General features: G+C 46.5%; 1 protein-coding gene across 1 annotated transcript; it reads left to right on the top strand.

Annotated features, from left to right (window-relative positions):
• The first annotated feature begins 20,411 nt into the window (after positions 1 to 20,411).
• LOC109759023 (probable galacturonosyltransferase 7) lies at positions 20,412 to 25,643 on the top strand. The gene is made up of 9 exons (XM_020317863.4): positions 20,412 to 20,927; positions 21,132 to 21,160; positions 21,307 to 21,408; positions 22,343 to 22,415; positions 22,885 to 22,946; positions 23,123 to 23,418; positions 23,678 to 24,035; positions 24,116 to 24,658; positions 24,880 to 25,643. The coding sequence occupies exons 1-9, from the start codon at positions 20,810 to 20,812 to the stop codon at positions 25,162 to 25,164; spliced, it is 1,866 nt and encodes a 621-aa protein (XP_020173452.1). The 5' UTR covers positions 20,412 to 20,809; the 3' UTR covers positions 25,165 to 25,643.
• The last annotated feature ends 680 nt before the right edge of the window (positions 25,644 to 26,323 follow it).

The following is a 26,323-nucleotide window of genomic DNA, read 5'->3' on the forward strand; positions in this document are numbered from 1 at the left end:
CAAATATGTGTACCAAATTTATTATTTTACCTTCACACAAACAAATCACAAGTGCTCTAGCGGTTCACCCCAGAGCGGGTCAAAATACCCTATAAAAGCCACTGGTGACTAAATCAGTCCATAACCTGGGCCGGTTTACCTATAACCTTTATATAATAATAACAAAATTTCATACATGTGATATTTGCGCACACTGCCGGTTTATCATACCTGTGCAGTAAGGGGTAATATCCCAAAAGATTGAGCGTACAATGGCTTGTTCATTTGACGTATTCTGCCGGCTTACAATGCCGTATGCAGGAAGGGGTAATGTCCCAAAACTTAGCGCACAACACTGCCAAGTATAAAAAATCATCATACACGGGCGACTTATAGTCCTAAGCCCGGCCGGGTCAATAAACTCCGGATAGATTCATATATGAACCATAAGGCATCATAGCCCTCATTAGTTTTCAATCATGCATTAACATGTCACAAAGGATGAACCTCAAAAAATGTTCAAATCAAATATAAATCAAAGACAAAAACAAGGCTTTCATAGGCTGCCAAACCTTCAAATCAAGTGCTTTCAAAGGGCCGCACTGGTGCTGAGTTAAACCTTCACTCAACCTTATAAGCCCGGCCTCACATGACCAATCGTCGTTTTAACTTTGACAAGTTCAGGGTATGTATAAGATTGACTTGTCAAAAGTACGGCGAGTCATTCCGCGGAGTGGCAGACTTAAAAGGCAGGATAACCTGGGTTTTTAGGTGAATACACCTGGCTTCCAAGCCTGGCTTCCAAGCCTATTACAAGGGTCATAAAAACTCTTGTTCGTTGAACAAAGAGCCCCCAAGTAATATTTCATTCCAGGCGTACAAGCTAGATGAATAGGGTAATCATAGTTGTGCTCAATGAGCAGGAAGCCCCCAAGTATTTAGTAATCATGGCGTAGAAGCCGGATCAAGAGGGTAATCATAGCTGTGCTCAATGAGCAGGAAGCCCCCAAATGGCCATATGAAGTGACAATAAAGACTCATTATTTTTGAAAAATGAAACGACAGAGGCCCTGAATTATCAGGGATGCCGGCTTTATTATATTCATCATAATATATACAGTGTCAAGATATGTACATCACAAGAGCCAGTGGCTCAAGTATAGCAAGGCCGAAGATGAGCAATATTCCATGGCCGGCGGGTTTCCTCCTCCAACGTGCGTGAGTCCTAGAGGCCTCGAACATCGACAAGGTAGTATGACCCATTGTTCAGATTTCTGCTGATCACAAAAGGCCCTTCCCAATGTGGGGATAGTTTATGCATATCAGTCTGATCCTGAATAAGCCGGAGCACCAAGTCGCCTTCTTGAAAGGTTCTCGTTTTAACCCGGCGGCTGTGATAACGGCGCAAATCTTGCTGGTAAATCGCCGAACGAGCCGCCGCAAGGTCACGCTCCTCATCCAACAGGTCAAGTGCATCCTGACGTGCTTTTTCATTATCAGCTTCCACATAAGCCGCCATACGGGGCGAATCGTGACAGATGTCACTAGGGAGAACCGCCTCTGCTCCGTAAACCATGAAGAAAGGCGTGTAACCCATAGATCTGTTGGGGGTAGTATTGATACTCCATAACACATAGGGTAACTCCTCCACCCAACAACCCGGCGTCCTTTGCAGAGGGACCATAAGCCGGGGCTTGATGCCTCGCAAAATCTCTTGATTGGCTCGCTCCGCTTGACCATTGGACTGGGGGTGAGCCACTGAGGATACATCAAGTCGAATATGCTCTCGTTGACAAAATTCTTTCATAGCACCCTTGGACAGATTAGGGCCATTATCAGTTATAATGCTGTGGGGAAAGCCAAAACAGAAAATCACCTTTTTGATGAATTGAACCGCCGTCGCCGCGTCACACTTACTAACCGGCTCCGCTTCAACCCACTTTGTAAATTTGTCAACCGCCACCAAAAGGTGGGTCTTTTTATCCTTGGACCTTTTGAAAGGTCCAACCATATCAAGCCCCCAGACCGCAAAGGGCCAAGCAATTGGAATCATCCTCAATTCCTGAGCCGGCGCATGAGCTCGTCGTGAAAATTTCTGACAACCTTCACATTTACTGACCAAATCTTCTGCATCAGCATGAGCCGTCAGCCAATAAAATCCGTGATGGAAAGCCTTGGCTACGAGAGACTTAGAGCCGGCATGATGTCCACAATCCCCTTCATGAATCTCTCATAAAATCTCACAGCCTTCCTCGGGAGAAACGCAACATTGAAACGCCCATGTGATACTGCGATGATGCAACTCTCCATTGACAATAGTAGTTGACTTAGACCGTCGGGTTATCTGTCTGGCCAAAGTTTCATCCTCAGGTAACTCGCCCCGGGTCATATAAGCCAAATATGGAATGGTCCAATCAGGAATAACATGAAGAGTTGCCACCAATTGTGCTTCCGGGTTAGGAATAGCTAGATCTTCCTCTGTAGGCAATTTGACAGAAGGGTTATGCAGAATATCCAGGAAAGTGTTAGGTGGCACCGGCTTACGCTGGGACCCTAACCGGCTCAAAGCATCAGCCGCCTCATTTTTCCTGCGATCAACATGTTCCACTTGATAACCTTTGAAGTGGCCAGCGATAGCATCAACCTCTTGGCGATAAGCCGCCATGAGTGGATCCTTGGAGTCTCAAGTACCAGAAACTTGCTGAGCTACCAGATTTGAGTCGCCAAAATACCTCACCCAGCTTAAGTTCATCTCCTTAGCCATCCGAAGACCATGGAGCAAGGCCTCATACTCGGCTGCATTGTTAGTACAAGGGAACATCAACCGGAGAACGTAAGAAAATTTATCACCTCGTGGGGAAGTCAAAACAACTCCAGCCCCCGAGCCTTCCAACTGCCTGGATCCATCAAAGTGAATAGTCCAATACGTGTTATCTGGCTTCTGTAGCTCCATCCAATCATTTATGAAATCCACAAGTGCTTGAGACTTGATGGCTGTTCGAGGCACATACTTCAAACCATGAGGTCCAAGCTCAATGGCCCACTTGGCTACCCGGCCTGTGGCTTCTTTGTTTTGAATAATGTCCCCTAACGGAGCAGAACTAACCACAGTGATGGGATGACCCAGAAAATATTGCTTGAGTTTTCGACTAGCCATGAACACACCATATACAAGCTTCTGCCAATTCGGATACCTTTGCTTGGACTCAATAAGCACCTCACTGATGTAGTAAACCGGCCGCTGAACCGGATGCTCCTTGCCTGATTCCTTCCTTTCCACCACAATGGTCACACTAACAGCCCGGCTATTGGCAGCCACATATAACAACAAGGGCTCTTTATTAATGGGAGCAGCAAGAACCGGCGGCTCAGCCAATTGTTTCTTCAAGGCCTGAAATGCCTGATCAGCAGCATCACTCCACACAAAGTGATATGTCTTCTTCATCATCTGGTACAGAGGAATAGCCTTCTCACCCAATGTAGCGACCCGACCTCAGACGGTCAAGTCTCTGTGCTTAAGTGTCATCCCTGGATCGGTATGCTGACACACACAGTACTCGAGGATTTATAACAGAGGTAAATCACATGTATAAAGTAACGTAAATACTATTACGTCAATCCAAATAGCGGAAGTAACAACAAGGTTGTGGATTCCCATCAACACCAATGGCAAAGTTGAGTGTAGAAATCGTAACCCTAACGTATCACTTACTCGTCGTAAGAATCCTGCAACAGGAGACATTGCAGCCACAAAGGGTCAGTACATTGAATGTACTGGAAAATTCACACCATAGAGCAATGATGAATAATAGCTATCACTACATGCATATATGGATGGTGGAAGCTCTAAGTTTATTTTTTTGCACAAAGCCAATTTTTTCCTACAACAAAGGAATATATTTTATTTAACTACAAAGTTTGTTGAAAAACATTGAGAATGGTAAATCCCCATCTCAATCTCAATTAAAAATTAACAACCCGACTAATTAATTATATATAATGATGAGATCAACATGATAATCCAAGAACCAGATACTCAAGATGTCCATAACCGGGGACACGGCTAATCATGATTAGTTTGTACACTCTACAGAGGTTTGCGCACTTTTCCCCACAAGACTCGATCTCCTCCGTTGGATTTCTCGCACTACATGATGTTTGAGAAACGGATGACCGAGACACAGAAGCATTAACTCTAACCCCGGGTAGACAGTACCAACCTACATCCCCTACATCTGCTAGCCTACCACTGGAAGAGGTCATGCAACATACTCAACTATGCTAGAGCCCATAATAGCTTGTGGCTGCACACGGAAGTTTCTAGCATGAATAATCTTATGGTCCCTTTGAGCCTGGGTGGCGGACCATAGGACGATCACACGGTATAACCCCGGGATCTCCTAGGACAACACTGGTATAACCCCAGGTGTCCGGGCAAGTCCACTGGTATATCCCCAGGGTGCCCCAACCAATCCACCCGGATGTGTATTAAAGTAGCCACCTTAAGTTAAACCTTAGTTAATAATAATCTCTCACATCTTTCATGAATTCTCTCAAACCAATCCTCGTCTACGAGCATAGCATAGTAGTATAAGCATAACGTAGTAGTAACTCCCAAGGTTTGAATGCAGGACAATAGGTTCTACCTCATCAACTACTTCCCAATACCCACATGTTATCAATCCTACTCATGCAATGTTTGCGGTTTGAAGCTAATGCATAAAAACTGGGTATGAAAGGGATATGATCAAAGTGTGAACTTGCCTGTACTGATGATGAAGATGATTCGCACTCATAACTCCTGATAGTTCTACTCGTCACACTCCGGTCAATCTAGCGTAAGCAAGCAATAGTAACCACACATAAGCAATCACTCAAAAGATCGGAAAGAACGAAGAAGACAATTCGGAAAACATCAAAACCAAGCAAATAACTCTTGCAACATAAAGCAATTTCTAACAGTACCAAAATTGGGTATATTTGGCCTTATCAGAAAGTTTAGGTCAAGAGCTTCGATTTGCAAAAAGAATCAACTAAATCAGAGTTATAAAACTTAAGTTACTATCAAAAGAAGATTCAAATTCAAATTTGTTTGAATTCAAATTTTAAACTTTCAAAAACATTTTTAAGTTGTTTTACTCGATAGAGGGGATCATAACGAAGAAGTGGGCGTTGGTTTCATTGGTTTTGGACAAATGAGCAAGAAGTTGTGCTAGTTTGAAACAGAGGGACTAATCTGTTATAAAGATAATTACATCTAGGTCCCTGGCCGAAATTAAAACAGAAAAAGAATAACTCTACCGAACGAACGTTCGTTATAGAACCTAATCTAACAAAAACCGTTCGCTACAAACCTAAACTAGTGAACGTTCGCTAATTAGATCTAACTAAAAAGAAAACCAATCTAAAAGGGAAATAAACCGAACTAATAAAAAAACGTGGCGGGTTTACGGTTATTACCGGTTCACCCCAAAAAAATGGCGACGGCGGTGGTTACTCCGGCGAGACGGGACGGCGGCACGACGACTCCGGCGTGGTGCGGCAGCGACTTGCGGTGCGGCGAGCGGCGCGGGGCAAGGCGGCGGCGCAAGCGGCAGCAGCGGCGGCGGCGAGGGCGTTGGGCGGCGGCGGCGCTAGATGCGGGCGGCGGCGGCGGCGGGAGCGAGCGGCGGCTCTGTGCAAGGAGAGAGAGGCGGGGCCGGGGCCGGCCTTATATAGGGACCAGGGGGTGCGGTGGCCTTGGAGGAGGGGCAAGGGGTGAGGAGTCCGGTGAGGAAACGGCGCCGGCGAGACGTGGCGACGGCGGACTCCCGCCTAGAGTCGGTCGCGCGGGGAAGACGGCGGCTGGGCTGGGCTTGGCCTAGCCCGGTTGGCTGGGCCGGCCCAGTCGGGGAAAAAGAAGTTTTTTTAAACATTTTTTCAGACAAATAGAAATAATAAAAACAAAAATAAATAAAAATATTATATAGGCATATAATATATCAAAATTTTCAGAAAAAGATTTCCTACAGCGTGAACATTTTTTTAGCATCAAATAAATCGACAAAAATTCAAATAAAGCAAAGAGTGCTACTGTTGCAATAAAACCTCCTAAAATCATTTTAAAAATACCAACATGATTTCTAATTTATTTCTCTCCAATTTTCTATTGTAGGGAATCATGTTACCCTATATTCCATATATTTTATTTTTGGAGAAAAATAATTTGAATAAAATCCAAATAACTCCAAATTGAAAATAATTTCAATGGGACTTTGAATTTAATTCTTTTAAAACTTCCAACTCATATTTCATATGTTTTGAAGAAGTTATTTTATCTTCTCTCATGAAAATCATTGAGTTGCTTAAAGTTTCTGAATTAGAAATATTTCCGAATGAAATTCAAATCTTTTCAAAATCCTTTTTCATTTAAATAAATAGAAGAAGTCATGTCATCTTCTCTCTAGGGTTTTGTATTTGAAAAGAATTTGAATTCATGGGGATCATAAAAGCAAAATGAAAGTTTGGGAAAGTCCTTTTATTCCCTCTCATTTAACTTTCAAAAAGTTTCGAATTTCACTCAACTTCACACAATCAATCAAACAATCAATCATAACTATCTATTTATTATAACATTCCAAAATTTAGAATTTTGGGATGTTACACCCAACCGGCTTATGAACCGGCTTAAGGCCGCAATATGACCCGCCAAACACTGAACATCATTGATACACGCCGGTTTAGCCAGAGAGGTGATAGCTTTTATTTTCTCCGGGTTAGCTTCAATACCTCGTTCCGAAACCAGAAAACCCAAGAGCTTGCCCGCCGGCACACCAAAAACACACTTGGCCGGATTAAGCATCATCTTGTAGACCCTGAGATTGTCAAAGGACTCCTTCAAATCATCTATCAGGGTCTCCTTCTTCCTGGACTTCACCACAATATCATCCACATAAGCATGAACATTGCGCCCAATCTGATTATGAAGGCAATTTTGCACACACCGCTGGTAAGTCGCCTGGGCACTCTTGAGCCCAAAAGGCATACGCACATAATAGAAGGCTCCAAAGGGAGTAATAAAAGTTGTCTTCTCCTGGTCCTTAACTGCCATCTTGATCTGGTGATAACCAGAATAAGCATCCAAAAATCTCAAACGCTCACAACCCGCCGTAGCATCAATAATCTAATCAATACGGGGGAGAGCAAAGGGATCAGCCGGACAAGCCTTGTTTAAGTCCATATAATCCACACACATGCGCCAGGTGCCGTTTTTCTTAAGTACTAGCACCGGGTTAGCCAACCACTCGGGATGAAAAACTTCAACGATAAACCCAGCCGCCAAGAGTCAGGCCACTTCTTCACCAATAGCCTTGCGCCTCTCTTCATTGGAACGGCGAAGAAATTGCTTGACCGGTTTATACTTTGGGTCAATATTGAGAGTGTGCTCAGCGAGTTCTCTCGGTACACCTGGCATGTCTGAAGGCTTCCATGCAAAGATGTCCTGGTTCTCACGGATGAACTCGATGAGCGTGCTTTCCTATTTCGGATCCAGATTAGCACTGATGCTGAACTGCTTGGATGAGTCGCCAGGAACAAAGTCAACTAGCTTAGTGTCATCTGCCGATTTAAACTTCAACAAAGGGTCATGCTCTGTGGTTGGCTTCTTCAAAGATGTCATATCCGTCGGGTCAACATTATCCTTGTAAAATTTCAATGCCTCTGTTGCACAAACAGATTCAGCGTAAGTAGCATCACCTTTGTAAGGGCATATTTATCCCTAAGATGTTTTGGTGATTGATGACAATGCTTTTGTGGACTAATCGTGTGCATTGAGTGTTTTTCAGAGATTCATCCTTTTGGCACGAGACGATTCCCTCCCCTCGGAGCTTGAAGCGAAGACGGTGTAGTCCTTTCGATTAGTTTGGTGGACTAGTTTCATAGGGATCACCGTTCTATCAAGAGGGGGTCCGTTTTGGAAAGGCTAGGGCGGAATCATCGCGTACACTTCCTTTGCCCCTCCCTCCGAGCCTTTCCGTTTCGATGATGGGCTCGTTTCTCCTCTCAGTGTGCTCTATGTGGTCCCAGCGGTAGTACCGCGGGCCGGAGCGGTAGTACCGCTTGGGTGCTACAAGCGGTAGTACCGCTCTGGAGCGGTAGTACCGCTCCAGAGCAGTAGTACCGCTGTTAGCCCCCAACTGTGTGCTCTCTCTGGTCCCAGCGGTAGTACCGCGGGACGGAGCGGTAGTACCGCTTGGGTGCTACAAGCGGTAGTACCGCTCTGGGAGCGGTAGTACCGCTCCAGAGCAGTAGTACCGCTAGTAGCCCCCAGCCGTAGTACCGTGGTGGTCTCGTGCTAGTACCGCCTCGATTCGAGGGCTCTTTTTTCGTGTCGGGTTTTACGGTACTGGCCGCGGCAGTGGGGGGCCGTAGTACCGCTCGTATGCGGTAGTACTGCCCTCCCACCGCGGTAGTACCGCTGTGGGCCAAGCGGCAGTACCGCGAGGAGGAGCAGTAGTACCGCTTATAGTGGCAAGCGGTAGTACCGCTGGCACAGTGGTAGTACCGCTCTCTGCGGGGCAGAAGTGGGGGTAACAGTTGGTTTGTTCCCCCCACTATATAAGGGGGTCTTATTCCCCAAAGTTGACCTACCTCTTCCCCCAAAAGCTCCATTGTTGCTCCAAGCTCCATTTTCGCCCGATCTCTCTCCCTAGCCAATCAAACTTGTTGATTTGCTCGGGATTGGTTGAGAAGGCCACGATCTACACTTCCACCAAGAGAAATTTGATTCCCCCCACTTATCCCTAGCGAATCTTGTTACTCTTGGGTGTTTGAGCACCCTAGACGGTTGAGGTCACCGCGGAGCCATAGTCCATTGTGGTGAAGCTTTGTGGTGTCGTTGGGAGCCTCCAATTAAGTTGTGGAGATTGCCCCAACCTTGTTTGTAAAGGTCCAGTCGCCGCCTTCAAGGGCACCAATAGTGGAATCACGGCATCTTGCATTGTGTGAGGGTGTGAGGAGAATATGGTGGCCCTAGTGGCTTCTTGGGGAGCATTGTGCCTCCACACCGCTCCAACGGAGACGTACTTCCCCTCAAAAGGAAGGAACTTCGGTAACACATCCTCGTCTTCACCGGCTCCACTCTTGGTTATCTCGTTCCTTTACTTTCGCAAGTTTACTCGTGTTATATCTCTTATTTGCTTGCGTGCTTGTTGTCATTGCATCATATAGGTTGCTCACTTAGTTGCATATCTAGACAACCTATTTTAATGCAAAGTTTAATTTGGTAAAGAAAAGCTAAAAATTGTTAGTTGCCTATTCACCCCCCCCCCTCTAGTCAACTATATCGATCCTTTCAACCTTCTTCACACTCCAAGGCTACCTTGCGACTTCCATGCACTGTGATGGTGCCCTTGTGACCCGGCATCTTAAGCTGTAAGTAAACATAACAAGGCCATGCCATGTATTTAGCGTAAGTCGACCGCCCAAACAAAGCATGATAAGGGCTCTTGATTTTAACCACTTCGAAGGTCAACGTCTCAGATCTGGAATCATACTCATCTCCAAAGGCAACCTCGAAAGTTATTTTGCCCACCGGATATGCCGACTTACCAGGCACCACACCGTGAAAATCAGTGTTCGACGGCTTAAGATTTTTATCAGTTAATCCCATGCGATGGAAAGTGTCATAATAAAGGATATTGATGCTACTGCCTCCATCCATGAGCACTTTAGTGAATTTGTACCCTCCAACTTGAGGTACCACCACCAAAGCCAAGTGACCCAGGTTATCAACACGGGGCGGGTGATCTTCACAGCTCCAAAGAATAGGGTGTTCAGACCATCGCAAGTAACGGGGAATTGCCGGCTCAACCGCGTTTACTGCTCTCTTATGGAGTTTTTGATCTCGCTTACACAAACTCGTGGTGAAGACATGATACTGTCCACTATTCAGCTACTTCGGATCACTCTGATAACCAGACTGCTGATTCCCCTGACCAGACTGTTGATTAAAACCACCCTGATTGCCTTGGCCCTGAAAACCGGAACTAGAACTGCCACCGCCGTAACCCGGACCATGGGAGCCGGGTCCTGAGCCGCTGTCCGGCCCATGATTGTTCTGGAAAAAAAATTGTACTCTCTCATGATGAAGCAATCCTTCCAGAGGTGAGCAGCCGGATTTTCCCGTGTACCATGCTTTGGGTAGGGCTGATTCATCATCTCCTCAAGGTCGAAATTTTGCCCTCCAAACCGAGGGCGTGGCTTTCCCTTACGACGCTGACCATTATTCTGCATGTTGGTGTTAGCCACAAAATCCAAACTACTATCAGCCTTGCGCTTACCATTGCCCCCCTGATTCACCGGGTTATGCTACTGCCCTTTGGTGTTGCTACTCCTCTTTCCCTTACCCGGCCTTTCCTCATCAGACTCGGGGTCCTTGGTACTATTAGAGTTGGAATACTTGACCAGAGCCACCATTAGCTCCCCCATGTCACTGCAGTGGCTTTTGAGCCGCCCCAGCTTCTGCTTAAGAGGCATAAAACGGCAGTTTTTCTCCAACATTAGAACTGCTGAACCGGCATTGATACGATCCGATGAGCAGGATGGCTGAGACCCGGCGCACCCAATGGGTTGTTGACTCGCCCTCTTCTTGGACACAGGAGTCCAAATCCACAATTGACATAGGCTGCTTGCACGTGTCTTTAAAATTCTGGATGAACCGGGCTTTTAACTCGGCCCATGATCCAATGGAGTTGGCAGGCAGCCCTTTCAACCAAGTATGGGTTGTCCCATCCAACATCGTAGTGAAATACTTAGCACATGCAACATCTCCAACATCCGGCAGCTCCAGTGCCATCTCATAACTTTCAACCCAAGCTTCAGGAGGTTGATCTGCTGTGTAGTTAGGCACCTTACGAGGACCCTTGAAATCCTTGGGCAAACGTTCCTTACGTAGAGCCGGCACTAAACATGGGGCACCCAAGGTTCTAGAGGTCATGCCTGCCTCCACCGAAGTTGTCGGATAAGCCGGAGAATATTGATGAGCTGCTTGTTGAGCCGCCAGCTCGGCCTCCCGATGCGCTCTGCCCTGATCCACCAGAGTCTGGGCATTGGCACCACCACGCACCGGGTTATGCCCACGAGGCTGGTTACGTCGCTGCTCACTGCTTGAAACCGCCGGAGAGTCAATGTGCCTGCTATAACTCCGGCTTGGACGAGGGGTTGAGTGAATTCGCTCACGACTATAAGAGTAAGCCGCCTGCTGGGCCACGGCTGTTTGAAGAAGTTCCCTGGCCGCCGTGTCTCTATCGCTGTTGGAGACTCGCCTTCAACTGGTAGAGCTGCCAATCGCGACACCGCATCAATCATATTGTCCAAAGGGTTAGAATAATGACCTGGTGGCGTCGAAACAGGCTGAGGCGGGATATTATTCACATGTGGAGAGCCCATCATGCGTGGCTGAACCGGAGCTCCCGCACCAGACGCTTCAGCCGTCCGGTTCACCACCGGCGGGTCACTGGTCCCTGCTCCAGGCGTGTTGATGAGGTTCCTTGGCTCATAAACCGGTGGTAGATGACTCCGGTGTCTCCTCCTCATGACCTCATTTGAAGCGTTCTGATCCAACGTGAGCCGGAAGGAATCCGCTTGGATCCGTTGTGCCTGAGCATCCAAGACAGCCCGTTCTGCAGCCATCCTAGCGTTCTCAGCCGCCAGCTCTTCCTTGGCTTGAGCTATCTCATCGCGCAACTTAGCCACATCCACCTTGTGTTGTTCCTGGTTGTCCGAGGTTACCTCCACTCCCATCAGAGTCGCCAGAGCCTCTAACAATTTGGTGAGAACTTGAGCCGGCGGGCGCGCAGAGCCACTAGCACCAGCCGCCGCAGCAGCCATCGAACGGGACGTCATGGCCACGGTGGTTGTTGAACCAAGCGCCGGTTGTGTACCGGCCATGAAAATAGCAACCCTGTTCGGCATCTTGTAGGGGTCCGGAATACTGCCACCATCGGAATAGCCCTCAAGCCGGCCGTCTTGTAGTTGATATAACGAATTGGTCTCGCCCGTGGATGACTCACCATCAGAATAGATGGCCGTCTAACCGCCGGACACAGACCCGTCTTCAAATTCCGCTCCATAGATGAAACCAACAAAGGCACGCTTCACGGCAGGTTGAACCCGGGCGGGTCGTGCACGCTGAGCCGTCTCGATGATGTCGGTGCAGATGTTCGGCTCAGGGCCCGGTTCGCCGATCTTGCCGATGAAGACGTGGATTCCGCCGAAGGGGACCTGGTACCCGTACTCGATTGAGCCGGCCTCGGGGCCCCAGCCTGCATCATCGATGTAGAGCTTTCCACGGCGACTCTTGGTCATCCGACCCACAGCATATCCTTTGATCCCTTCAAAGCTGCCCTGTAAGAACTCGAAACCACCGTGCGCTGGCCCCATGGTGGGCGCCAACTGTCGTGGAATTTTCACGGCAGATGTCCAAGCGGAAGGACTTAGTCGTGGAGCCATCGCAACTAGGTTATCTTAAAGGAGTTAAACGGGACAAAGGACACGGGGAGTTTATACTGGTTCGGCCCCTTGCGGTGAAGGTAAAGACCTAATCCAGTTTGAGGTGGTATTGCTTGGGTTTCGATTACCAGGGAGAGAATACGCTTGACCTAACTTTCGATCTCTTATTTCTTGTCCTGAACCGCCGTCGGGTCGTCCCTTTATATACACAGGTTGACGCCCAGCGGCTCACGGACCGGCTTATACACAGCGTGTCCGGCTCGGTGACTAACTGCACATGCCTTATAATACAAGTCATACATATATAGCGGTTTACACCTGTGGGCCTTAAGTCACATTTGGGTTTTGGGCCTTCAGTAAGCCTGCTTCGTGAACCGCCATCTTCAACATCTTCATGAGCTTTGTCATAACAAACCTCCAACGGTATAACCCGGCCCCTCCTGGGCGGGTCATACCCAATAGTTATATCCCCAACACTAAGTGTTCCTCCGGTATTCGGGAGTTGCATAATCTCCTAGTCATAGGAACATGTATAAGTCATGAAGAAAGCAATAGCAAAAAACTAAACGATCGTAGTGCTAAGCTAACGGATGAGTCTTGTCCATCACATCATTCTCTAATGATGTGATCCCGTTCATCAAATGACAACACATGTCTAAGGCTAGGAAACTTAACCATCTTTGATTAACGAGCTAGTCTAGTAGAGGCATACTAGGGATACTCTGTTTGTCTATGTATTCACACATGTACTAAGTTTCCGGTTAATACAATTCTAGCATAAATAATAAACATTTATCATGATATAAGGAAATAAAATAATAACTTTATTATTGCCTCTAGGGCATATTTCCTTCACCCCGAGCCTTGATTCGGGCGGGGCGGCCGAATTAAGGGTCTGGTAATGTAATTTGTTATTGTGACCGGCAGTCTTCGAAGGATCAGAACAAGAAGCTGTCCGAGACCTGGACCTAACGAACTCAATTGGCTGGTGTGAAAGCCGAATTAGAGGCGGTGAAGAAGTTCACCGGTGAGACCCATGGTGAGTTTAAAGTTATGCATTAATGATGCTAATGTGCCCTGTCTAACACCGGCCTTATAAAGCAGTCGAATCCATAGGTCAACTTCAAAAGGACTTGGATGCCGCCAAAGAATCCCAATGGTATGCTGAATCACAGCATCAAGCTGGTCTATGGGTTCCTAAATGAAGCCACGAGGAGACCAATAACCTGGAGGTAGAGAACCAGCAACAGGCCAAGGAACTAGAAAGTTTGAAAGCTCAGTTAGCGCAGGCTCTAGGAGATAACCAGAAATTAAAAAGCGGCATGTTCAGTAAGTGTCATTTAATCATTGGGTGTACATAGCCGCCCGCAATGCCTGAATGTTAACAAATGCTAGGTCTCCTGACTGGTCGCCCCGGAGAGGAGGTCAATTCGTTTGGCAGAGATCTGTTAACAGAACTGTTGGTGGTTCATGAGAGAGCTCGAAAAGCTATGAAGAACATGATCAAGGTGCTATGGCCAACCGAAGCGGCGCCGGATGACATGGCCGAACTGGCAAATCACTTTAAGGGAGCTCGGCGACGGTTTGAATTATGGAAAATATCAACCTATCGGGAGGGGGCGCGAGAAGCATGGGCCATGGTGAAGACCCGTTTCCGGAAACTCAAGCCAGAGCATATGGCTCGTGTTGGACCAGTGGGGCCGGATGAGCAGGAAATACCTCTGCACTCGAGCCAGAGCATATGGGGGCGCCCGGGCACGCCCGCCACATCAGACCCGACATCCCGACCCCACCCCAAAGTGCACCAAATCCACCCCTGAGACCAGCCGAATCTATTTGCTATCTCCTCTTTTCTTCCTCCCCTGCGTCGTCCGTCTCGCGCTCTACCGCCGCGCCCGCTCCACAGCCGTTCCCAGATTCTCCTGCGCCAGCTCCGAAAGAGCAGTCCTCTTTCCCGTCCTCACCGCGGGGGACGTCGTCGCCAACCCGGACGCCACCGTGGTACGTCCGACAACTCTCTGGCTCAGCCTTGCGTATGATGTGTTCGACATATTGTCTGTCCGGATTTTTTGTGATTTTGTTATGGAAAACGATGAATTCTGATGCTTCGTCAGACGATGAGTATGGACCGGCGGAGCTTGACCATATGATTCAAGATTAGTTCTTTGATTCGCCAGATTCGGACGAAGAAGTGGACATGATTATGCTCATGAGCATGCAAGATGAAATGGACCGGCAAGTGGAGCATATTCTCAACTTCAAGGGCTCAATCAAAGGGAGAAGAGTGATCAACCGGGATAGGGTGGCCCGAGCAAAGCTATTGCATAGGGACTACTTTGCTCCCAAACCTACTTTCCCGGATGATCCATGGTTTCGTCGCTGTCGGAAACCATTGTTTTTGCGCATTGTGGAGGGAGTGCAGGCACACGACGACTACTTCAAGCTCATAAGGGATTGTTGCGGCCAACTCTCTTTCTCTGCCAAGCAGAAGTGCACAGCTGCTTTGAGGATGCTTGCACTTGGTACTGCTGCAGATGTCGTTGGTGAGATGGTCAGGATGGGGGAGAGCACGTGCTTGAAGACTACTGTCAAGTTTGCCCACGCCGTGGTGGAGGTGTTTGGACCAAATGCGTAGGACACGGAGAAGTTGTTGGCTATTGGGGATGCAAGGGGGTTTCCAGGAATGCTCGGATCAATTGATTGCATGCATTGGCAATGGAAGAACTGCCCCAAAGGTTTGCAGAGAATGTATCAAGGTCACACCAAAGAGGCCACCATCATACTAGAAGCGGTGGCATCACATGACTTATGGATTTGGCATGACTTCTTTGAAATGTCGGGTTCTCACAACACATCAACGGTCTCCGGTGTTCAGGAGGCTTTGCAATGGGGAATCACCGTCGTGCAACTACACCGTCGACGGTCGAGAGTACAACATGGGATACTATCTTGCCGATGGTATCTATCCTCAGTGGGCGGCGTTTGTGAAGACCATATCCGAACCGCATGGCAATAAACAGAGTCACTTTGCAACAATGCAGGAAGCGGCTAGGAAGGATGTGGACAGGGCATTTCGTGTGCTTCAGGCTCGTTGGGGAATTGTGCAGAGCGCTGCAATGATGTGGGATTCAGAAACTTTATGGCAGCTAATGACATGTTGTGTTATTCTGCACAATATGATTGTCGAGGATGAGGGTGATGGTGTAGGCCAAACCCATGATTTTGAAGCACCTGGAGAACAAGTTGAAATCCCGGAGATCAAGATGCGGCTCAACTTATGAACTTTCTGCAGATGCATTAGAATCTTCAAGATTAGCAGGTGCAGATGCGGCTACTCAATAGTCATGTGGAGCACATGTGGACCCATAATGGCAATCAAGGAGCCAGTGCTTGAGTTTGGCACTTAAAATAAATTATATGTAAACATTATCTATGATTCGTACCAACATTTGCTATTTACGTGCGATGTTGCCTTGTATGATCGATGTGCATGTTTTTGCATGGATTTGAGAGTCCGGATTTGAAATATGTGGATGCCGGGAGGGAAATATGAGGGCCCGTCCGGAAACGCCAACGGTGCCTGGGCGCGTCCGCGGACGTATAGGGGGTCGGATTTGCCAAGTCCGGTTGTAGATGCTCTCAGTGGACGATGAAAGGACAACAATGTTGGGATGTAAAATATTTAAACTTTTTTAAATTTTAACTAATGATGCATGCGGCTATTTGAACTTATGTGCCCTTTGCATGCGGCTACTTGAACATGCGGACTGAGGGAGGGGGATCCAAAAAGCCGGATGTCTGCGACTACAGTTGGATGGTTGCCTCCCACATCCGTGTCCGCGGACGGATACGTAAGATTATTTGCGGATTACCGTCGAAGATGCCCTAAAGCTATAACCCTAAAGCGGTACGTGGCTGGCTGAACTGGCAGGAATTTTTCCGAAATCTGCAGTTCCACATGAGCACGTGTGTGAAGTACTCCATTCTCCATTTTGATCCTCACATCACACGAAGTTGTTGATCGACGGATTTGTCCAAAAAAAAAGTTGTTGATCGACGGGCGTGATTTTGGTGGGCAGGAAGCTGTGCACACCCCGTTGGTTTCCAACCCCGATGGCTCACCTCATAACGTGACGCCGTACCGGGTACCATTACAAGCCCCGGACGGTTACGGGCTTTCCTTTTGTCAAACGCGGTCCAGGCCTTGATTGGTTTCAACCGTTGTGAACGGAAACACGTACGTGGGGCCGGCAGTTTCATGTCGTTCTTGTAGCTTGTAGTATGGGCTATGGCAGCGGGGACAAAGTTGTGGCTCAGCGGGCACGGAATCGTGCAGCGGCAATGACAGCTTTTGCAGACAACTACACGCGCAAACAACTACAGTAGTCGAAAATCATTAAAATTTGCCGTGTGCACCGCGAGGGATGTAGGGGAAGGGTTTACCTTTTTTTTCCAACAAAAATCACTCGAGTAGAATTTCTGAAGCGAGGGGAAACATAACCAGAAGTGAACCCGCATCGCCGGTCTCGATTCTAAACTGTTTCCCGGATGCACAAGCCTAGGGGACCGACGCTAGCTGGCTAGCAAAGACGGTGACGCCCAGCGAAACAGAAAGCTCGCCTGCCTCCATCCCTATCTTCCTTTGGATAATCTCTACGGCCTAGCCTAGGTCCCACATCCAAAAACAGGAGCACCGGATGATGTCTACCCTTCCTAAGCATTGTCCTACATTATCCCTTCCCCGATCTTCCTCAACACACGATTGCTTGTGGAAATGGGCGTATCAACATTTTTGGTGCTTTTCCCAAAAGCACCAATAACCTCTCTTACTATAGCTTTTCCTAGTGCCTGCATCAAATACAAGAAAAGGGGCAAATACATATGCAAAAGAGATGTTATTCTCGCGAATATATATAGAAATGTTAGTTTGGCCTCCTCATCACATCATACTATAAATAAATCCGAGCATGGAAGTGTCGGTGAGTATATAGATGTAGGTGAGCCATTTATGTTGGCGGTGGACATGGTGCCCCCTCTTCTACAGAGCATATTCACGCATTTAGAAAAAAGAGGGGCAGATTTATGAATAGGGAAGGCGAGATCCATCCTCCACCACCATCATCATCACCTTCTCTGACTTCACTCAACTGTTTCTTCAATCTTGCCTCTTTTGTGAGCACGTTCAGGCACTCCGGTTAGCCGGGGAAAGGGGTATGCCTCACAGCACGGTGGCACTAATTATTGCCTTGCATGGTCAGGCCTGGTGAACGTTGTTGGTGGTGTTGTAGGTAGCATCCGATTGGAAGGGAACGCGCTGCGCGTCACTGTCATTAAATTTGAACGGGTTGGTGAATCTCTGCACAATGGCGGATTACAAAAGTGTCTGCACTGGCATCACTGGATGTGTGGGCCCATGGGGCGACTTGATATCCTGTGGCAGCCGCTCTGTGGTCGCTGCATCGTTCATCACATTCTTATCTAGAAATGTCTAAAAAAACATTTTTATCTAGAATTTGACATGAAAAAAAAAACAGTTGTTTGGGTAAAATCGTTTTGCACCCTACTGCACATTGTAACATCAGGCGTGCGACATTCTTGGATCCACCCAATTTTTCCGTAAGCAATATACAGGTACACTGTATATAGCAATACTCCAAGTCTTTTTTTGCTGATATATGGTGTACTGGCAGATAATTTGTTTCTTTTGTCCCAATATAAGTACTTTGTATTTGATTGTGCAAAAATACGTCTAAGTACTGCAGACTGTATAATTGACCATTCAGTTGTGAATAAATACTAGCTCTAACTAAAATAATTGGTTACTTTCTAGAAAATTCAATAAAACTAGGGCTGTAATAACTATGTCTTTTTATGGATCTTCAAATTCTTTTTTCATTGGTCTTTTTTTTTGCTAATAAGCAGATTTTGTGCATCTTTTCATTAATATAGAAGAAGGGAATGTGTAGAGCACATCTAGATGCGCTCTAGTTCTTGCACATCTAGATGACTCAATCAAGCATAAAAAAAAATACACACACGAATCTTCACGTAAGATCAATGGTATAAGACTTAGATGTGCAATACTTATGGCACATCTAGATGTGCTTTAAAAAAGAAAAAGAAAAAGAAAATACACACATGAATCTTCACGTAAGATCAATGGTATAGGACTTATATGTGCAATACTTATGGCACATCTAGATGTGCTTTAGCAAAACTGATAAAAGAAATTAGAATGAGTACAAGTTACGATAACACATGGAACGAACGAAAACAACGTGAGCATGGTGCCTAGCAGAGACACAAGGGAAGCTCGATCCGAACAGAGAATACAACGCAGCAAAAACCTTATAGTCCGGGCTCCAGCCATGGAAGGCGAGGAGACAGAGCTTAGAATACCCAAACCGTGTCACAACCAACACAAGGCACCTCCTTGGCGCACCCACGACTCCAACCCGACTAGATCAACGTACCCCTACCAATAATGCTTAGAGATCGTGTGCAGGACCCGACCGAGATGGAGACGGGAGCCATGGGGGAAGCGTTGGCGAAGTCAGACAAAGCGCCCCGAGTGCCCACGCCGTGAGAGGCAGGCTAAACCAACGCGACGCCAACATCTCCAAGACCACCATCGGGGGCACCGCGAGAAAACAAGGCGACTCCTTCAAGAAGGGGAATGACACCTGACATCGTCGCCGTCCGGCCGAAGAATTGGACCTAGAGTTTCCTCCGGTGCTCGAAGAGGGGCACAAACAGAGGCCATGATAACGCCTCCAAGAAGGGAACGACACCCGCGAGTGTCATCGCCACCAGCATCAGCAAGCCGAGCAGGGTTTTTCGCCCTAGCGTGAGTCTGAGCAATCCCAAAGCCACCGAAAGGAAACAAAGATGACGAAGTCAGGTTGTTGCCCAGAGCCGTCAATACAAGAAGGGGAGTTGTGCCCGCCACTGGATAATGGCACCGAGCGTCGCTGACACACGAGCTTTGGATCTATCAGAAGGATGAGGCATGGAGGTGGGTGGGGTGGGAGAGACAACAAGGCAGGGAGAGTCGACGTAAGGGATCTGACGGTGGCGAGCGATCACGAAGAGCCAAGAACCAGAGAGATGTTGATTTGGACTATCAGGTAGGAGCCGCCAGGAGCCGGTGAGGCAAATAAGCTGGAGGGTACGCAACTATCGTATGACTAAGGCCGAAACAACATAGACAAAGGACGATGGAGGAGGCATGCCCAGGGCTACCAGGGCTGGAGCTGCACCGACAAGTAGCCCATTGCGAGGCTTCTCACGCCCGACGCGCCACCATATCGACGCGCTGGGGAAAGAACCATCGGAATCCCTTCAAAGTCGTCCTTCCATATTTGTCACCGTAGCTCGGAGGTGGGAGGCAACGCCGGAGACGAGGAGAAACCCCTGTGGTCGAGAGGGGTCGCCGCTCCCGGAGGCGATTCCGCCCCACACCATCGGGCAGCCATGGCGCACTCGCATTAACGTCACAAGGCGAAACGCCTCACCACCACCTTCCCTAGGCGCGCACGGCCTTCATCGGTGTTCCGTCTGGCAGCGGCGATGCGGGGGCTTTGGGGTCACTGGCGGCGCGACTAGAGTTCCCCATGTCGCATGTCTCTCATCGGAAATGACATGCACCCAAAGAGTTTTAAATTTCTCTATCAAAAGAAAGATGTTGGAACTAATTTGAAGTGCCGCAAGGGCGAGCTGCCACAGCAGATTGTCCCCAGCACCACTGATATCCATCACAATACGGCAAGTTTTATTCCCTCCGTCCCATATTAATTAGGCTGAGTTGGATGTATCTAGACGTCAATTAATATAGGGCGAAAACAGCATAGCAAATCGAATTATGTTAAAACTCCAAATAAAACCTCTCCTCTACAAGGCAGAAAACCCCAAATAAAAGGAAAGGGTTGAAAACGAGACGCAGCAGGCGAGGCAAAAGGGCCATTATTCCTTGACACCCCTCGCACACTTCTCTTGTCCTCCAAATCCCAAATCCCAAATCCAAACAAGAAGAAACAATACAATCCTCTTTCTCTTTCTCTTTCTCCCTGCGCCGCGACGTCCTCCGCTCCCTGCCCTGTCTTCTCGCGCACACTAAAACCAATCCGAGCGTCCGGCGCCGCGACTCCCAAATCGCCACGCACCGATCGGGCCCGGCGCCACTGGGGTCCCCGTGCCATTGCCCCAATCGGGAGGCATTCATCTGCGCGCCGCTGCCCTGCCCCGTCGCGGCGGTGGCGGTGGTGGTATGATCAGTAGAGGGCCACGCGGCGGCGACGGCGGCGGCGGCGGAGATTAGGGTCTTGGGAAGGGGGAGGAGGTTATGAAGGCGACTGCGCCGCCGGCGAAGAGGCGGAGGGGCCCGCGGCTGGCGGTGCTGGCGCTCGTCTTCTGCTCGCTGCTCGTACCGATCGCCTTCCTTTTCAACCGCTTCCCCGCCGGTGAGTTCTTCCCGTCCCTCTTGTCCCCCACCCGGATTTCCGTAATGCGGGTGCCGCCGCGGCTTACTCGATCGGATCCGCGCCATTCCCGGCGGATCTGTTCCGGGAGTGTTGTTTCGTTAATTGTCGTCTAGTGCTGGCTTCTGGTGTTTTTGTCCTTCTTACTTGAGCCAATTTTCTGATTGGTTTGGTTGTTTGCTGCAGTGTATGTGACGGATGAGCGCCCTCAACAGGTAACTTCCTCTTTTTTCTAACAAAAATTAAAATTGTATGCAGACGTTTGTCCAAGTTTTAATGGATTGCTTTTTATGAAAATGGTGATGTGTTGGGATAGTATGACTGATTCCTGCTACCACGTGTTCATTTGTGCTGGATTTAGGAGATTACTTTGCCTTCATTCGATCGCTTAGTGGTAGAAGGAGACAGGATTGTACATGAAGTGCCGCGGCAGGGTGGTAGAGATGTGAACGCAGAGACAGAGGTTAGTGGCTTTGCATTTTTTTCTTATGTACTGACAGTGATGAACTCATATAACAGCATCTAGATCATTCCACGGAAAGCTATGTGTATTTTGTTCGACACTTCTAGTGTTTGGATTTAGCCCCTGTTTGTTCTCCGCTTTTAATGTCATGAAACTTAATAACACTAGTGATGCCTACTAGCATGCCTTGTTGTAACTAAAAGATACAGTACCCCATGATCTTTGATGTTCACTAGCATGAAAAATAGCAGTTCAGAACTTTGGTCCTGACTTTTGTTCAGTAGGCCAAAACATGAGCCCACAAGTTCGTTTAAAATTAACAGGCCATGCTTGCTCTACTCTCACATTAGTCATTTCTGCCACTCTTCCTCATTTTGTCTATCAGCATGTTTCAGACTTACCAGCAGGAGTAGGCATTTTTTCCTAATACCAGCTAGTTTAGGCCTATGCTAAAAGGAAATTGTGCATAAGTTCTTACATAAAAAATATCAAAGAAAATTTTATCGACTGACTGTATCACTGAAGTATATGGGGTTACTTGAAGCAGACCAAATTGAGTTGGACATTGTTTTTTTGTCAGCTTAAAGAAACATGGTGCACTCCTCACCATTGTCTTCTTCTGTGCCACCACTTCGACCGAATAGGGCAATATGGAAAACGCATACAGAAATAATTCAAGCCACCAATTCAAACAGCTGCAAACCATCCCATAGGGATGCCAAACAAAGTGATATATCAAAGAAGTAGTATATTTAATCTCTCCACCCTAGTCTCTTTCTTCATGATTATGAACTATGAAGGCTCTGAAAAGTATATGTTGTAGAATCGGTTAATACATTCTGTTACTATTTTTGCATAGATTACTAGTGTTTTCCGTTGCAGCTTTGGATAATTTGAATCCTTGATGTGTTATCCTTTACTCTTTTTTCTTCAGGATGAGCACGGAAAGAATTCCAAGGGCAATATAGACTTGCATCACCAAATTGATACTGAACATAAAGTTAAAGGTTAGTGGTGGCTGCAACACTGTTACATAAAGTTTAATTGAATATATGAGAATGCCATAATCAATTATGCACCAAATTCCATTCATGTAAGTGAACTTTTAGATATACATCATTTCGAAATGTTTCAGGAAAAATATTATAACGTTGTAGGAAACCAGTTACTTGGACACTGAAAAATAGTTGGCCTCTTACTCAATTTGCTTCAGCACCTCACCATCTTCGGCTCTTCGCTGTTACTTGTTTCCAGTGCACACCTTTTGCCACTGTATCTTAAAATAAACTATTAATACATAATTCTGAACAAATGCTGGTGTTTTTATCTAGGATGTGATGATAATTAACCATATTTTTTTTTCTAAGGTCAAGCAATGTATGCGTTTGTAGTGCATCTTCTCTACCTGATTCTCTTCTCATGATGTACTTATGTTTCAGTTGGTCATGCTGACCCACTAATTGGCACTGTATGCAGTTCTCCCCCCACCAAAAGTTGAACAAGTGAAGCCAGTACCAGTTCCAGTTCCACCCAGAAAAGTATGATGGCTCTTATTTTGCTGTTTCTCTTTGTACATAAGTCATGCTTTACCTTCTGAAGCATAACTTCATTTTCCCATTAATATATACTTACTTTCTCTTACTTGAGCCCAAGCTGTAATTTTGTTACTCTTTTAAGAGAAGTACTGATGATTTGGAGAATATATCGATGCCAGGATTTCAGTGACAACATGAGACGTCCCAGGGTCCCAAGTGCTGATGAATTGGAGAAGGCTAAGGCTTGTCAACTTGAATTCGGGAGTTACTGTCTCTGGTCCATTGAACACAAAGAAGTTATGAAAGATGCCATTGTAAAAAAACTAAAAGATCAGCTATTTGTGGCTCGATCTTACTACCCGAGCATTGCCAAACTTAAAGGAAAGGAGGCACTGACTCGTGAATTGAAGCAGAATATCCAAGAACATGAGAGGGTTCTAAGTGAATCCATTGTTGATGCTGATCTACCATCCTTGTGAGTATTTATTCGGCATGCTTGTTATTCCTCTTGCCCCGTTTAGCATTTCATGGTTCCATCTTGTATGTTGAAATTATGACAGCAGATCATTTATGCATTGCATGGGGTTGAAATGCTTTGTTACATCTTAAATGTATATTTTTTCTTAGTGTTCATATTGAATTTGTATCCGGTATGGTTGACTGGGAAAGTACTATCAGTCATGACTGTGCATTTAATTGTTTGTTACTAAATGACACTTGACCTGTGCTTTCAGCATAAAAAAGAAGATAGAGAGGATGGACCGTGCAATAGCAAGAGCCAAATCATGCACTGTGGATTGTAACAATGTTGACAAAAAGCTTCGCCAGATACTTCATATGACGGACGATGAAGCTCATTTTCATATGAAGCAGAGTGCCTACTTATACAACCTTGGTGTTCACACGATGCCAAAAAGTCATCATTGTCTTAATATGAGGTTGACAGTAGAATATTTTAAATCAACTACATTGGATTCAGATGACTCTCCTGTCCATAAGTTTAATGTTCCAGATCATAGGCACTACGTTATATTATCTAAAAATGTGCTTGCCGCTTCCGTTGTCATCAACTCATCTGTTAGTAGTTCTGAGGTATGCAGGCAACTTACTCTTTTGCTGATTGAACATCTTCTGGTTTTGGCATTGCTGATGTTCCTTTTGGTGTTTTGCAGGAGACCAGGAATGTAGTCTTTCATGTACTAACCGATGCTCAAAATTTCTATGCAATGAAGCATTGGTTTTCAAGAAATGCCTACAGAGAATCAGCTGTCAATGTCATTAACTACGAGCATATTATTTTGGAGAATTTGCCAGAGTTCAGCATGCAACAGTTGTATATGCCCGAGGAATTCCGTGTTTTCATCAGTAGCTTTGAGCGACCTACCGAGAAATCTAGAATGGAGTATTTATCAGTGTTTAGTCACTCACATTTCTTTATTCCGGAAATATTTAAAGATTTAAAGAAGGTGATTGTGTTGGACGATGATGTCATTGTTCAACGTGATCTCTCTTTCTTGTGGAATCTTGATATGGGAGATAAGGTGAATGCCGCAGTCAAGTTTTGTGGCCTGAGACTTGGCCAACTAAGAAACCTTCTCGGCGAGGCAATGTACGATCCCCAGTCATGTGCATGGATGTCTGGGTTGAATGTCATTAATTTGGAAAAATGGAGGGAGTATAATGTTACAGAGAATTACCTGCAACTCCTGGAAAAGGTTGGTTTGTTGTCAGCCTGCTTTTATTTCAAGTTCTAAAGCATGCATTGTATTTTGTTTTATTCCAATATTTCCAACTATCATCCATACTTGATATAGTGAGCAATTGTGATACTATCTTAAAACTCTTTACTTTCAGTCTATTTGAAAAATGCATGATTTGGGCCCATCTTGCATGAAGTGATTAGCTTATTATCACTTCTACTCTTATTCTATTACAGTTCCGGAACAATGATGATGAGGCCTCACTACGAGCTGCAGCTTTACCTATAAGCTTGCTCTCCTTCCAGAATCTTGTATATCCTCTTGATGAGAGGTTGACTTTATCTGGGCTCGGCTATCAGTACGGAATTGAAGAAAAAGTGATCCGAACTTCTGCATCGTTGCACTACAATGGTAATATGAAACCTTGGCTTGAATTGGGTATACCAAATTACAGGAAGTACTGGAAGAGGTTTCTGGCACGAGATGAGCGATTCATGGACGAGTGCAATGTAAGTCCATAGCATACTTTGGAAACCAGAAGATTTGACCGACGGTAGATTGTTTCGTCTACTGCTGTACTATATACCAAGAGGGCAAAGCACTTGGAGTGAAAAGACCAGGAAAGCAGTCATTAGCCATCAATTTTGACAGGGTAGATCCAACACCATCTGTTCATTGAATTAGTGAGCTTGATGGGTGGTTTTTCTGCAGTTAGAGAAATTAGTCTTAAGTCGAAGGATAATGCGGTAGGCAATGGTGATGTGTAGTGGTGAGGCTTCAGGTAAAAGGGAGTGTCACTCTCATCATCTAGATTACGGGACAGGATTGTTGGTGATGCGTTGTGGCACCTTTAATTGAAAATTGGTGCCTTACACGTCATTGATGCAGGCTGATTCTTTTCTTCGTTAAATTTTTGACCCAAATTCTTTGTTCTTAGTTACTGCACATTGATTGTTTATCAAAGTTATGTGGATGGGAAGTATATTCGGTTTGTCAGAAACTTGTCGGTCACAACTAACAAGGTTGACAGCTCGGTGGATATCTTTGCACATTCTTAGTTCATTTTCTTGCGTCACGGAAAATGTGAAATGGGTGTGTTCTTAACTGGTAACTCTCGTTCAAGAAGAGTACGATGGGCCTCTCAGTTTGTTGTTCATTCATGTCCTTTCTTCCATGTAGTCGAGACCCTGAACTTGCAGGTTTGGACGTTGGTACACGATGTGCTAATATTGCTGAGATCCCGAGGCTTGCTGCCGAAATATTTACATGTACGCAGTATGCATTTGGTAGGGATAATAGAAGTGCCATCAGTATTTGAAAATAAAGTAGTTGGTGATCTGGTGGACGTGTCTCGTGGCCATGTGCAGCCAGCCGTTTTCTTATAGTACTTTTTAAAGGGAGACCATCGCTGTCTCATGAAAGCTCTAGCTACGCACGGACACCCCGAGGTCCGGAAACCCGGCAAGGGCATTTTCAAGACGGATTCGTAAACTAGAGACAAGGAGTTTTGTGAGAGTCCGGACAACAACGGACTCTATACCCCGCGTCTTCATCTATCTCATTTTCTCTCCTTTCTTTTTTTTCTATTGCCTTTGCCGCCGCTTCATCACTCCGGTTGCCACGCTATACCTTTGTTGAAACTCTACGTCTCTGTGACCTCTAGCATGTCAGGCGGGCTCC

This window comes from Aegilops tauschii, chromosome 4 (assembly GCF_002575655.3).
Source record: "Aegilops tauschii subsp. strangulata cultivar AL8/78 chromosome 4, Aet v6.0, whole genome shotgun sequence".
Lineage (NCBI taxonomy): Eukaryota > Viridiplantae > Streptophyta > Magnoliopsida > Poales > Poaceae > Aegilops > Aegilops tauschii.

What these genes read in the sequence shown, in the direction of transcription:
- LOC109759023 (XM_020317863.4), top strand. Translation starts at nt 20,810, where the DNA reads ATGAAGGCGACTGCGCCGCCGGCGAAGAGGCGGAGGGGCCCGCGGCTG. An exon ending in TACTGAACATAAAGTTAAAG is followed by an intron (nt 22,416 to 22,884) that starts GTTAGTGGTGGC and finishes CACTGTATGCAG; the next exon opens with TTCTCCCCCCACCAAAAGTT. An exon ending in TTCCAGTTCCACCCAGAAAA is followed by an intron (nt 22,947 to 23,122) that starts GTATGATGGCTC and finishes TATCGATGCCAG; the next exon opens with GATTTCAGTGACAACATGAG.